This window comes from Chiloscyllium plagiosum, unplaced genomic scaffold (assembly GCF_037043375.1).
Source record: "Chiloscyllium plagiosum isolate Xiang-an unplaced genomic scaffold, Cpla_swu_hap1 HiC_scaffold_9, whole genome shotgun sequence".
NCBI classification, from domain to species: domain Eukaryota; kingdom Metazoa; phylum Chordata; class Chondrichthyes; order Orectolobiformes; family Hemiscylliidae; genus Chiloscyllium; species Chiloscyllium plagiosum.
Genome location: NW_028270147.1, coordinates 73511774 through 73526307, shown reverse-complemented (window position 1 = coordinate 73526307; position 14534 = coordinate 73511774). Strand labels below are relative to the sequence as shown.

At 39.6% G+C, this 14534-nt stretch overlaps 1 protein-coding gene across 1 annotated transcript in view; it reads right to left on the bottom strand.

Annotated features, from left to right (window-relative positions):
- Positions 1-324: 324 nt before the first annotated feature.
- The window catches only part of stxbp3 (syntaxin binding protein 3), a 66422-nt gene continuing 52212 nt past the window's right edge, over positions 325-14534 (bottom strand). The window contains exons 17-19 of the mRNA XM_043699711.2: positions 5238-5323; positions 4018-4166; positions 325-3100 (exon numbers count right to left, since the gene is read on the bottom strand). Coding sequence (XP_043555646.1) covers positions 3039-3100; positions 4018-4166; positions 5238-5323 — 297 coding nt within the window. The 3' untranslated portion in view covers positions 325-3038. The remainder of the gene's footprint in view (positions 3101-4017; positions 4167-5237; positions 5324-14534) is intronic.

Genomic DNA, 14534 nt, shown 5'->3' with positions numbered 1-14534 from the left:
ATTTCCCCAACAAAGGGGTCAATAACCAGGGGATGATTTAAGGTAATTGGTAGAAAGATTAGAGGGGGCATTTTTTTTCATCCATAGAATGGTGTCTGGTTTGATGACGGAAGCGGAAACCCTCAACACCTTTAAAAGATCTGCACCTGAAGTGCTATAACCTGCAAGGCTGTGGATCAGGTGCTGGAAGGTGGGATTGGAATGTAGTACTAGTTTTATTAGCAGACACAATGGAATGAATGACATCTTTTTATGCCATGACTTTTTAATAGTTTCTAAGGCATGTGATTGGAATGCTTTAATAAAAAGTCAGGATCAATAAGCTGAATGGCCACTTCTTTAATTGCGTACAGTTTTAAGATTTAACATGTATAACTAGAGAACAAGCTGTGCACGAACTGTGTTAGATACAATACACTTCTGTTCAGATTGCAATAAGACCATTTCGGTAGTGCCATAACCTAAAACAAACCATTTATTATGCATGCGTGGAATCATGATTCTTGTATTTCAGAATAATTACTTGTGATTAAAGATTACAAAAAACAGAATTTGTTCAAATAGTTCATGCTCCTCAATATTCCATGACAAGTAGACTTGAAAAAGCAGTGGAGGCTGGGGCAGAGAGTCTATTCAAGATTGAGACAGAGCTAAGAGTTATGACAGGCAGACTAGAAAGTGGAACTGAGACCACAATCAAATCAGCCATAATCTTATTGAATAGCAGAGCTGGTTTAAAGGGCTGAATGCTGAGTCTTACATTCCTAAATCATCTTCATACTTTCCAATGGTAGCACCACCTTTTAATTCTTGGCTAAATGCACAGCAGTATGCAATGCCCCCGTCACTATGTAGCCAACCATATTGCATGTAATTCTTTCAGGACCACCAGATATCCAAAATTTTACAGCTACCAAAAACTGCTCAAGTAAAGTCACAAGTATAATGTAGGAAACTTGACAGCTAAACTGCACATTGCAAACTTCTTCAAACAAGTTTGCAGCAAATGTGATAACGGTCAATCTATTTATTGATTGAATACTAACTATTGGCCAGGACACAAGGGCTAATTCCATTGCTTTTGTTCAAATTCACGTTCATTTTCAAGACAGCACCTCTGACAACACGGGATTCCCCAGAAATGGAGTTTCAAAGTAGATCTCAGGATGTGAACCCACAACCTTCTGATTCCAAGCTATGACTGACAGAAGCAAGCATATGCCTCTAAAATACAGGTGTAACATTAAAAACCTGCCTCTTAAGCAATGCAGTTGCTTGCAACAAGGTGAATAACACACTTTGTGCATTTTTAACCCTTCCATTGCTGGTTCAAAACAAACAAAGACAGATGGGGCAGCACAGTGGCTCAGCGGTTAGCACTGCTGCCTCTTAGCGCCAGAGACCCGTGTTTAACTCCAGCCTCAGGCGATTGTCTGGGTGGAGTTTGCACATTCTCCCCATGTCTGTTTGGGTCTCCTCCGGGTGCTCCAGTTTCCTTGCACAATCCAAAGATATGCAAACCATGCTAAATTCCCATAGTGATCAGGGATGTGGAGGTCAGATGCATTAGTCAGGGGTAAATATAGGGTAGGGTGATGGGTCGGGGTTGGTCTTCGGAGGGTCAGTGTGGACTTGTTGGGTTGAAAGATCTGTTTCCACACTGTTGGGATTCTGTGATCTTCCAGGATCTACGATTTGTCTTTGTAAAGATCTTGTGTACATGTCTGTAAATTTATCTTTTCCATCTTTGAAAAGAGTTCCACTTCCCAACTTTCACAAACACTACTGAGATTAAGGACTGAGTGTGCAGGAATTAAAGTCACAAATCCATGTCAAATAACTCTGTGGAACAGTGTATTAGTTCACTGGAATTGCTCAACTAAGATTTCCATCAACAGAAATTCAACCTTTCTAAACGTCTCAATAGGGAGTTTAAAGTAGACATCACACATTCTATTTGATTCACTAAATGTGACCATGTCATGAAAGTACCACACACACACCTCAGTATAGTTGTTAGTTTAATAGCTAGCCAGAAGATAGAACAAATTCAAAACAATTTATAACTTTGTCAGATGTTCAGCACTTTCCAAAAAATATTGAAGTGCACTCTCCTTTATAGCATTTAATGGATAAACAAAATAAAGCAGTGAGAATTAGCCTATGCAAATAGTTACAAGACTCACAAGAAGAATTCTACCCCTCCTACCCTCACTGACCTTTACCGTCACATCATATGCATACTAGAATTGCATTGGCACCCCAAAAAAAATACAATGCACTTTCTGGGTGGATTATGCCTCAAGGCTGACAAATGTGTTGCATTTTAACTATACATGTGAGTATAACGGAATTTCCAGGAACATCCTGCACATTTTCATTATTCTAATACTGTGCTGAAATCACATTACAGATTGCACCAGTTCTAAATTTGTTTTCTTTGTTTATAGAAGTGCATAGTTTTACCTGTTTGGAAAATTAAAGAACATTGATTTCACATAATAAAGCCCTAGCTTTGACAAAGTTTTACGGAGTTTGTCAAAAGCATTTACATTGTAACATTCATTACACAGATATTTTTCTTTTACAACTGGAAATTGTAAATTTAACAATTTTATTTAAGACTCATGTTAGACATAAATATATACTTTAGACAATATATTCAAAATGCTGTTTATAAAATATACAAGGACTACAATCAACATAAATCTCTGAAAATACACCCATATAGTTAGTGCTTTTATAAAATACATGCAATAGTAGTGACACCCGAATTATAAACTACAGTCTGGCATTCTTGTGTATACAACTGTTTTAGGCAGTAGATCTAAAGGGAAAATCCTTTGTCAATGGAACTCTGCTGGAGCCATAATTTACAGTATTTTAATTACATTACTTTAGGCACTTTACACTAGTCAACACATTTGTGAATTCCAAATCATCAAAATATTTAGGTAAATAAGATTAACCATACAAAACCTTGTCTTTCGTATTTGCTGAAATCTATATGTGACTGGTTTAATTCAAACATTTCGCTTTCATTTGTTCAGGTTCTGCAGATCATCTAGTAGTCTTGTGGGTGTAAGAATATGAGTTGACCCTGCAGAATAAACCTGTGTGTCAGTTTGGCAATTTGCAACTGCATGACATTATCCATGTGCACATTGGCTTAAAGCTTAATCTACTTCTCCCAAAACCAGGTTAGTTTCTCACTCTTGCATAAATATTCACCATGTTGTGATGATGCTGCTCCTTGAATAAGGTTATGCTGTTCTTGTTTTTTTTTCCCCCAGAGGGGTCGGAAAAGACACAAGTTCCAATAAGTTTGGGTTTCAATGTGTTTTAGGGCAAGTTTGATAATAGCTAACAGATTCTGCCTCAGGCAAAAGGCTTTAGCATTTAAAAAAAAACACTGGTACAATGAAAGGGGAGTGACCAGTTTTCCCAGCTCAGCATGTCTATGGTTTAGTCTGGCTATTCACTGAAAGCAGTCAGGCAGGTGAAAAAGCTGCTGGAACCATAGAAGCAGGTCCAGGCTGATCCTCCTCTCTCGCTGACATCTCTCTTCGAAGACCCTAATTTTGATTTTACCTTTTGTGCCAAGGAGTGTTTATGGGGTTTGTTGCAAGTATTCGGAACAGCATCCTTAAGTTGGGATGATCTATTGGGTTTTCGGATAGGTTACATTATTCTGTATTTTGTTCTCTTCTGTTTGTGTTTCATTCAGTAATCTTGTAAATTCATTCTGTCTTATTTGAAACTGAATGGTTTGACCAGCTGTATCCTACCTGGAATATCCACATTATACCTGCTTAAAACAACTAGAAAAACTAGGGTCCGGGCCACTTTCTTGAAATGTTTTATGGGGGGGCTGGCCTGGTCCATAAAAATGTGCTTCCTTTAAACTTGAATTAGATCACACAGGGTCAAACAAAAGAGCTAAAATCTTACTCTCAACATTAAAGCCTAAATACACAAAGGCAAAACTATTAACAAAGAGATTTTAGAAGTACTTACCAACAATCACTTCACAATGCTTAACATTGCTCTGAGAAACTTCATATGCAGAACGCATTTCCGAGTAAGTGACACCTCCTATTATGAATATGATTAGTTTCACACCTCTACGGTCATCTTGAATATTGCTTTTGTTCCCCTGACGAGCACTAAACAGGAAAAGACATAATTAGTTAATATACAGTCATAGAGATGTACTGCACGGAAAGAGCGCCTTCGGTCCAACTCGTCCATGCCGAGCAGATATCCCAACCCAATCTAGTTCACCTGCCGGACACAGCCCATATCCCTCCAAACCCTGTGGAATTTCTTTCATTTTCTCTGTAGCCTAACAGTTGCATATAAATTTCCTAATTTCTTCAAACAGACATTTAATGGAGGAGAAATTGCATGGATATAGAAAAAGAATGGGGCAGTGAAATGAACTAGATTTCTCTTTGCAAGAGCTATTGTCAGCTGTATGGGTCAAAAGAGGCTCTTTCTCTGCTCCTGGTTCTGAAGTATGACGTTCTTTTAGGTACTCCTCATTAAATAGTGTCTACCTCCTGAGGTCAATCAAATCAAAATACACGTTATCCTTGTAAGACGACAGTCTTTCTGGATATTTCCCTTAGAAAAGTATTAGAAAAACTGGAAATTCAACATTATGAAATCAGGAATGCCAAAGTAAAAGATGCACTTTACTAAGAGGTTCCATTAACCAATTCCCTAGACATGAGCTCAACACTACATTTGAAACATTTCCATCTCTGCTCACTACAATCAATGGACACGTTCTGTCAAAAGGTGATCACAACAGCAATGGTCCATTGGAAATACCAAGAATTTTGTTTTAATCCACAAATTATAAGTCTTGCATTACTGAATTGTACAATTTTACCTTTTAACCCAAAAAATATCAAAACGAATCCATTCAAGGTTCTTTGACAAAATACTAATTCTCCTTTCATTAAGAAAATCACAAACAAAATAGTCAATCCACTGCTATTGTACAACAACCTATGAAATCTCTACAGGTACATCTGAAACAGTAACATATGATCTAATTAAAAGTTGGGACACAAACTGTTTTATAATGTTTTCTTTGTATTCAATTGGTCAGTAAAAAGTTAAAGTCTATATTCATAATTAACAATTTTGTCCTTTTCAAACTTCTATTAACTTTACTGAAGTTGCAGAAAAAGTTTCACAACTGCTTAATAGTTAAAGAAAATTCATACCTTACAGCTCCAGAGTCATTCCGAGCAGAACTACAGCCTGAGCACTGAGGCCATTCCAGGGAATTAAGCTTGTTTGCAATGGAATCCTGTACAAAACAAAATCGTCACATTTATAAACCATAGTGTTCAATGTTCTGAGGTTTCAAACAGACAGTAGAATGTGTAATAGGAGACAGTAGAATGTATAGATAAAGCAATAGATAAATCAAGTATAGATAAATCAATGACAATAGCATTGATTAGGACTACTGTTTAAAACACAACTTTATCATAAAATCTGGCTAACAACAAGGAACAAAAAACCCGGAATAATACCTGCATGTCAGTTAATTAACCAGAGCAGCTCTTTATTTCATTTTAATCTGTTCCTTTGCTATTCTCCATATCCTTTAAAACTTTTCTTTCTTAAAAAATACTATCACACTCAAACACTATAGCGCATTCAGCATCTATGGTCCATTGGTAGCGCATTCCACATTTTCACAACGTTTGTCTGATATTCTTTGTTTTAAGTTGTTCAGCAGTTGAGGACTCTGGGTCTTTAATAGATGGAGTTAAGAAGGATGGGGGGGTGGGAATCTCACTGAAATTCACAGAATACTGAGAGGCCTTGATAGGGTGGACATGGAGAAGATGGCTCCACTAGAAGAAACTGGGATCCAAGGGCAAAGCCTCAGAGCGAAGCAACAACCCTATAGACCTAAGATGAGGAGGAATTTCTTCAGCCTGAAGTTGGCAAATCTGTGGAAGTCATGGCCTCAACAGCCTTCTGATGCAAAATTATTGAGTGTAATTAAGACAGAGATAGATAGGTTCTTGATTTAGTAAGGAGATTGAAGGTCACAGGGAGGAAGAATGGGACTGAGAAATATACAAGCCATGACGAATGGCAGAGCAGACTTGGTGGGCCAAATGGCCTAATTCTTTTCCTATTCCTTATGGTCTTACTTTAATCAGGATTGGCCTTTTAACCAGCTTTGTTTTCTGTATAAAATTGCATTCCCTCTTGTGCGAGATCCCCCTTCTTATCTGGTTAGGCAATCTTCTCATTATTTCAAACTATACAGATTCGTGACAGACTAAAAGCTGATGGTCAATTTCTCCAATTCTACCCCCATAGAATCAACTCTCTAAGCCAGTGTGTTAATTCTGATGATAGGGAAGATCAGACTTCTTTTGCTCTTACTTACATTAGTCTAGAATCTGCAGTCTAAACATTCTGCAGGTGATTACAAAACCTCATCTTTGGCATTCATTCCATTTTCTGGAAATCTAGATATCTCACAACAAAATGGACACAGTTCAGGGAAAAACCTTGTCCTAGTCAACTTTCTGTACTTTATCAAACAGCAGAATACAATTAACATCCACTTGAACAGGAAAGAGGGGACTATGATTTAATGAAAGGACAGCATCATTTTCACAATGCAAGACTACTCCAGTTCTGCACAGGGGCACTGGTGTCGAAGCTCCAATCCCACCCAATCCAATCATTAGGAAAGAAAATAGGAAAGCAAATAAAAATTTCACATAAACTATACAAATAAATACTATGCCACAAGTGATATGGCAAATGCTCAAAATTATTCAGTCCTGCCCAAACATTATTGCTCAAGTATGTTATGTTGACAAATGACATAGGACATGAGCAGGGACAGGAATGGTTATTGCAGGTTCCGGGATTTAGATGTTTCAGTAAAAACAGGGAAAATGGTAAAAGAAGGGGTGGTGTGGCACTGTTAGTCAAGGGCAGTGTTACGGTGGCAGAAAGGACATTTGAGGACTCGTCTACTGAGGTAGTATGGGCTGAGATTAGACACAAGAAAAGGAGAGGAGCTTACCCTGTTGGGAATTTTCTATAAGCCTCTAAATAGTTCCAGAGATGTAGAGGATAGGATAGTCAAGATAATCCTTGATAGGAGCCAGAGTGACTGGGTAGTTGTTATGGGGACTTTTAACTTTCCAAATATTAACTGGGAATACTATAGTTCAAGTACTGTTAGATGGGTCAGTTTTTGTCCAATGTATGCAGGAGGGCTTCCTGACATAGTATGATATAATTCCTGAAGAAGGGCTTATGCCCGAAATGTCGATTCTCCTGTTCCCTGGATGCTGCCTGACCTGCTGCGCTTTTCCAGCAACACATTTTCAGCTCTGACATAGTATGTAGACAGACCAACAAAGGGTGAGGCGCCACATTAGATTTGGTATTGGGTAATGAACCTGGTCAGGTGTTAGATTTGGAGGTAGGTGAGTACTTTGGTGACAGTGACCACAATTTGGTTATGTTTACTTTTGCGATGGAAAGGGATAGGTATATACTGCAGGGCAAAGAGTTATAGCTGGGGGAAAGGCAATTACAATGCGATGAGGCAAGATTTAGGATGGGGAAGGAAACTGCAAGAGATGGGCACATTATAAATGTGGAGCTTATTCAAGGACCAGCTTCTGTGGGTCCTTGATAAGTATGTACCAGACAGGCAGGGAGAAGGTTGTCGAGAGTGGGAGCTGTGGTTTACTAAGGAAGCTGAATCTCTTGTCAAGAGGAAGAAGGGGGCTAATATTAGGAGGTGGTGTGATGGCTCAGTTAGGGTGCTTGAGAGTTACAAGTTAGCCAGTAAAGACTTAAAGAGAGAGCTAAGAAGAGCCAGGGGAGGACATGAGAAATCATAGGCGAACAGGATAAAGGAAAACCCTAAGGCTTTCTAAAGGACATCAGGAATAAAAGGATGACTACAGTAAGATTAGGGCATGGAGTCAGAGGAGATGGGGAAGCGCTAAATGAATACTTTCTGTCAGTATTCACACTAGAAAAAGACAATGCAGTCAAGGAAAATGCTGAGATATAGGCTACTAAATTAGATGGGATTGAGGTTCATAAGGAGGAGGTGTTAGCAATTCTGGAAAGGGTAAAAATAGATAAGTCCCCTGGGCTGGATGGAATTTATCCTAGGATTCTCTGGAAAGCCAGGAAAGAGATTGCTGAGCCTTTGGCTTTGATCTCTTTGTTGTCATTGTCTACAGGAATAGTGCCAGAAAACTGGAGGATAGCAGATGTTGTTCCCTTGTTCAAGAAGGTGAGTAGAGACAACCCTGGAAATTATAGACCTGTGAGCCTTACTTCGGTTGTAGGTAAAGTGTTGGAAAGGGTTATAAGAGATAGGATTTATAATCATGTAGAAAAGAATAAGTTGATTCGGGATAGTCAACACAGTTTTGTGAAGGCTAGGTTGCGCCTCACAAACCTTATTGAGTTCTTTGAGAAGGTTACCAAACAGGTGGATGGGTGGAAAGCAATTGATGTGGTGTACATGGATTTTAGTAAGGTGTTTGGTAAGGTTCCCCACCGTGGACTATTGCACAAAATACAGAGGCATGTGATTGAGGGTGATTTAGAGGTTGGATCAGAAATTGGCTTGCTGAAAGAAGATATAGGGTGGTGGTTGATGGGAAATGTTCCTCCTGGAGTTCAGTTACTAGTAGGCTTCTGCAAGGCTGTGTTTTGGGTCCACTGTTGTTTGTCATTTTTATAAATGACCCGGATGAGGGCATAGAAGGATGGGTTAGTAAATTTGTGGATGAGTTGTGGTCGGTAGAGTTGTGGATAGTGCCGAAGGATGTTGTAGGTTACAGAGAAATATAGATAAGCTGCAGTGCTGGGTTGAGAGGTGGCAAATGGAGTTTAATGTGGAAAAATGTGAGGTCATTCACAGGGCTAATGGTAAGATTCTTGGTAGTGTAGAAGAGCAGAGAGATCTCTGTGCCCAGGTACATAGATCCTTGAAAGTTAACACCCAGGTTGATAGGGTTGTTAAGAAGGCATATGGTGTGTTAGCTTTTATTGGTAGAGGAATTGAGTTTTGGAGCCATGAGGTTATGCTACAGCTGTACAAAACTCTGGTGTGGCCACAGTTGCAGTATTGCAGTACTGCGTACAGTTCTGGTCACTGCATTATAGAAAGGATGTGGAAGCTTTGGAAAGGGTTCAGAGGAGATTTACGAGGATGTTGCCTGGTATGGAGGAAAGGTCATACGAGGAAGGGCTGAGGGACTTGAGGCTGTTTTCATTAGACAGGAGAAGGTTGAGAGGTAACGATAATCAGAGGGTTAGGTAGGTTGAACAGTGAGAACCTTTTCCCTCGGATGGCGACGACTAGCACAGCGGGACATAGCTTTAAATTGAGGGGTGACAGATATAGGACAGATGTCAGAGGTAGTTTCTTTACTCAGAGTAGTTGGGGCATGGAATGCACTGCCTACAACAGTAGTACACTTACCAACTTTAAGGGCATGTAAATGGTCATTGAGTAGGCATATTGGATGAGGATGGAATAGTGTAGGTTAGATGGGCTTCAGACTAGTTTCACAGGTCAGCGCGACATCAAGGGCCAAAGGGCCTGTACTGTGCTATAATGTTTTATGTAGAGTTCTGAATGGGCTAATTCATGAAAATGTACAAATGGTAAATGAAGCACTTTATACAGGTTGATTCAAATAACTCCTTTTCAGCATGTACACCACCTCAATTCTTAATGACAATAATATCAGAGATGCATCAAAATAGTTTAAGACATTTCATTCAACATAAATACCATTTCACAGGCCAATAACATCATGCATCAAGAGTATCTATTTTATTTCCTGGAAACATTATCCCAAATTGCAAGTGAACAGATTAAATTGATGTAAATTTCAGATTGAGTCAACAGTTAGTATTGTTCCAGGATCAAGTGCTATAAATTTCAAGGTGCTAAATTGCTTAGTCACATTTTTACCATTCACTCATCATTTTGGAACAGCTTAGCAAATGCGATTATCAATTGTCAAAGTAACTGTTTATTAAACTAATTATCTGAAGTGTCTTGATTTTTGAAAAAAGAAATACTTCTAAGATGTGCGGCCCTGTTACTCAAAGAATTACAGATAAACAGAGAAAATAGGGGATGTAGGCCATTCAGCCCTTCAAGCCTGCTCCACCATTCAATACAATTATGTCTCAACAGGTTTCTCCTTCTCCCAGTTCTGAAAGGCCTCCCCATATCCTTAAACTGTCACCTCTGTTTCTGGATGTCCCCATCACTGTAAGCACCTTTTCTGCATCTATCCTGTCTAACCTTGTTAGAATTTTATAGGTTTCGCCGAGATTCCCCCCTCATTCTTTAAACTCCAGCGAATACAGTCCTACCTGATCCAGTCTCTCTTACAGAAGAGCAACTTGTGGCCAGTTATAAAACAGGACATCTATCTATCTTCTTGGCCAATAACGGTGTGACACAAATAAAGAACAAGATACTAGAGAATAAACTCTCAAAAAAAAAAGAAACATTCATTTGAAGGAAGATAGCCAAATCTTTTAAGTAAAATCTTTGTGAACATCTATCCCTCAGAGTAGATGCACTAGCCTACTATCCTCTTTCTATAAGATAAATGTGCCACTAGTAGACTGCAGCTTGAAAATGCTTATGTTAATCTGGTTATGCGTAAACTTGCAGGAATGTTGGGTATTGCTCTGGCCAAACATTCTCCTACAGGAAAAGTAGTTCAAATGCAGGAAACAGGGTATTATCACCAATCTCTAGTATCCAGTCCTGGAACAATGCTTTTAGCATTTTGAATTCTAAGCAAGAGTTAGAACTTGAATATACTCTCTTTCAGTTACTCCCAATTTTGTTTTCCTTGGAAACAGCCGGAAGGTCACATAGTGGGCTACAAGTTGGCTGTGGGACAGCATAAAGTTATTCACTATGGCAGCAAGTATAGAACTTTTTTTTTAAAGGATTGAGACGTTGATGTTCAGAGGGACTTGCGTATCCTTGTACAAAAACATAAGGTTGAGATGCTTATACAACAGACAACTAGGAAGGCATTTTGCTCACTGCCCTTTACTGCAAAGAGATTTTAGGACAAGAATGGAAAAGTGTTGCTACAATTGCATAGGTGTTGGTTTCCGTATTTAAAAAAGATATACTTGTACTGGAGACCGTGTAGTAAAGGTTCACTAGATTGCTAACCAAGACGATTGAGTTGTTCTAGGAGTCCTATCTAAGTCTCAGGAAATTTCACTTGGAGTGAGAGTATGAGAGATCTCGTTGAAGAATGCAAGACTCTCCAGGGACTTGACTGGGTAAGCACACAGTTTCTTCTATGTAGCTGGAGAATCTCGAACACAGTTTTAGGACAAGGGGGTGACCATTTATGACAGATAGGAGGAGAATTTCCTTCACTAAAGGACTTCTGCAACTTTGGAATTCACTACCCCACACTTTTGAGAGTGTCCAATGAATATATTTAAGATAAAGACAGTTTTTTGGTCTCTCAGGGCTTCATGTGGTGTAGACAGAAATGTGAAATTGAGAATAAATGTGATATTGAATGTTGGAGGATCTAATTATACTTCTGATCTCAATCCTTATGTTTTGTTCTTACTTTCCAATTAATGACCTTAAATCTGAACTTCATAATGCTACTGACGTTGCTACTAAATCTCAGATTATTTTTAGAAAGCTTATCATTTGGTCTCTCTCACCAAAATCACGTTCATGATTATCTAGATTTCTCTAAAATCAGAAATCACACATCACCAGGTTATAGTCCAACAGGTTTAATTGGAAGCACTAGCTTTCGGAGCACTGCTGTTGAAGGAGCAGCGCTCCAAAAGCTAGTGCTTCCAATTAAACCTGTTGGACTATAACCTGGTATTGTAAGATTTTTAACTTTGTACACTCCAGTCCAACACTGGCATCTCCAAATCATCTCTAAAATCAGTCTCTGATGTGTGGCTGAGATGTTTATGTTTCACTAATCTTAGAGTTTCCAAATGGTATTCATCTCTCCAAGGAGTTCACTGACATTAGGAATGATAAGCCATTCAATTTTATACACTTGCTGAAAATTCATTAACTTTCAGATCAGCAGCCCTAACTACACACAAGCTCCTATTCCATGGATTTATTTATTGGGCTAACAGTCCATCCTATTGCTTTGGAGTTGGTCGGACTGTCAAAATATATAAATTGCAAACAAGCTCAATTCAAAGTTGAGTTTTGACAAAACTGAACTCTCTAATTCCTGAGATGTTCCTAAGTCTCCTAATGAAGCTAAGTTTCAAGCCGTGTTTGGTCCTCCTCAATAATTATTTAAAGACTGCTGCTTGGATTTTAATATTAGAGTTGATGTATCTCTACACCTTCCCTGTAGCCGTAACACTATATTCTGCATTCTGTTATATTACCCTGATGTAGAACATAGAACTTTACAGTACAGGAACGGGTCCTTTGGTGTTGTGCAGAACATGACGTCAAATTAAACTCATCCCTTCCGCCTGCCCTTAGTCCATATCCCTCCTTTCCTTGCTCATTCATGTACTTATCTCAAGGTCCCTTAAACTCCCCTACCGTATCTGCCTCCACCACCACCACCACATTCCAGACTCCTACTACATTGTGTTAAAAAAAACTTGCCTCTCATCTCCTTTGAACTTTTCCCCCCTCATTTTAAATGCATGCCCCCTAGTTTTAGGCATTTTAACTCTGGGAAAAATATTCTGAACATGAACCCTATCTGTGCAACTCTCAATTTTATGGATTTAAAACAAGTCTCTCCTCAGCCTCCGTCGCTCCAGACAAAATAATGTGTTTTTTCCAGCCTCTCTTTATAGCTCATACCATTTTATCAAGGCAGCATCCTTTTCTGGACCCCCTCCAAAGCCTCCACATCTTTCCTATCACGTGGCAACCAGAACTGAATGTAATACTATAAGTGTGGCATAACCAAAGTCTTATAAAGCTGCAACATGACATCCTGACTCTTATACTTAATTCCCCAACCAGTAAAGACAAACATGCCATATGTCTTCTTTCTCACCTTATCTACTTGCATGGCCACTTTCAGGGAGCTATGGACTTGAACCCTAAGATTCCACAGTACACCAGTGCTGTTCAGGGTCCTGCCATTAACTGTATACTTTTCCTTAACATTTGATGTTCAAAAGTGCAGCACCTCAAACTTATCCGGATTAAACTCCATTGGCCATTTCTCCGCCCATAACTGCAACTGATCTATATCCCGTTGTATCCTTTGACAACCTTCTACACTATCCACAACTCCACCAATCTCCACATGGTCCGCAAACTTACTAACCCACCCATCTATATTTGCATCCAAATCTATTTCCACCCCATTTCTCCACCTTCTCCCCCCTACCCTTAATCAAGCAAGAGGCTTGAGGGTGGAAATTCCTCCCATCCTCAACTCATCCCACTTAAGGACCTCACCCTGCCACTACTTGAATGAGGAACTTGGAATCCAGCCCATCTTCTAGCTAACAGATTTGTCCATAGTTTTCTGGCAGGAAGGAGGTCCCTTGTACTCAGACACAGCACCCAAGCAAGGGACCCAGCATCAGGAAAGGAGGTCCTTTGTGGGAAGGCACTCCCTCCCCGATCTGTAAACCCTTATCTGCAAGCCCCACTCATTGCTGCACCCTCTATTCCCTCCAGAGATACAGTGTCAACCCGAGTACAATACCGGCAGTGGCCACCCACTCCCAGTGACACTGTCAGTATTGGACAGCAGCTGCCTCATTCATTTAACTGAGAGCATGTTGCTGTCTCGGCAAGCACCAGATTTCCTCTTACATCCTGCCTTTACTTTATTAATTAATTTAATTAAGGCAAACAAAATAAATCAGATACAATGTTGCTCTCTCTGTTGAAGGAAATCAGAAAAGCAGTCTGTTGTTGACACAAATTTTAAAGATTGTGAGTGGGGGAGGGGGAAATGGGAAGAAAGAAAAAGAAAGTGAAAAAACTTTAATTCATATTGCGCCTTTAATGATAAAAGATGTCTCAGGGTAATATAAAACTAAGTATGACAATAAGCCATGTACAGAAATGCAAGATCAGACGAAGCAAAGCTTGGTCAAACAACAGGTTTTAAAGGAATGTCTCAAAGGAAGGAAGTGCAGTAGAGGGTCGAGGGGAAGAGAGGTGTAGTTACTATGCTCCAGAGCTCAGTGCTTTAGGTTACTGAAAACATGGCACCCAATGACAGAAGCATTAAGTTTGGGGATGAGTAAGAGGCCAGAATTAGAGAAACAGAGGGCACACAGTGGCTCAGTGGTTAGTACTGCTGTCTCACAGCACCAGAGACCCGGGCTCAATTCCAGTCTCAGGTGACTGGAGTTTGCGTGGGCTTTCTGAGTGCTCCGGTTTCCTCCCACAATCCAAAAACGTGCAGATTAGGTGGATTGGCCATGCTAAATTGCCCCATAGTGTCCAGGGATGTGCAGGCGAGGTG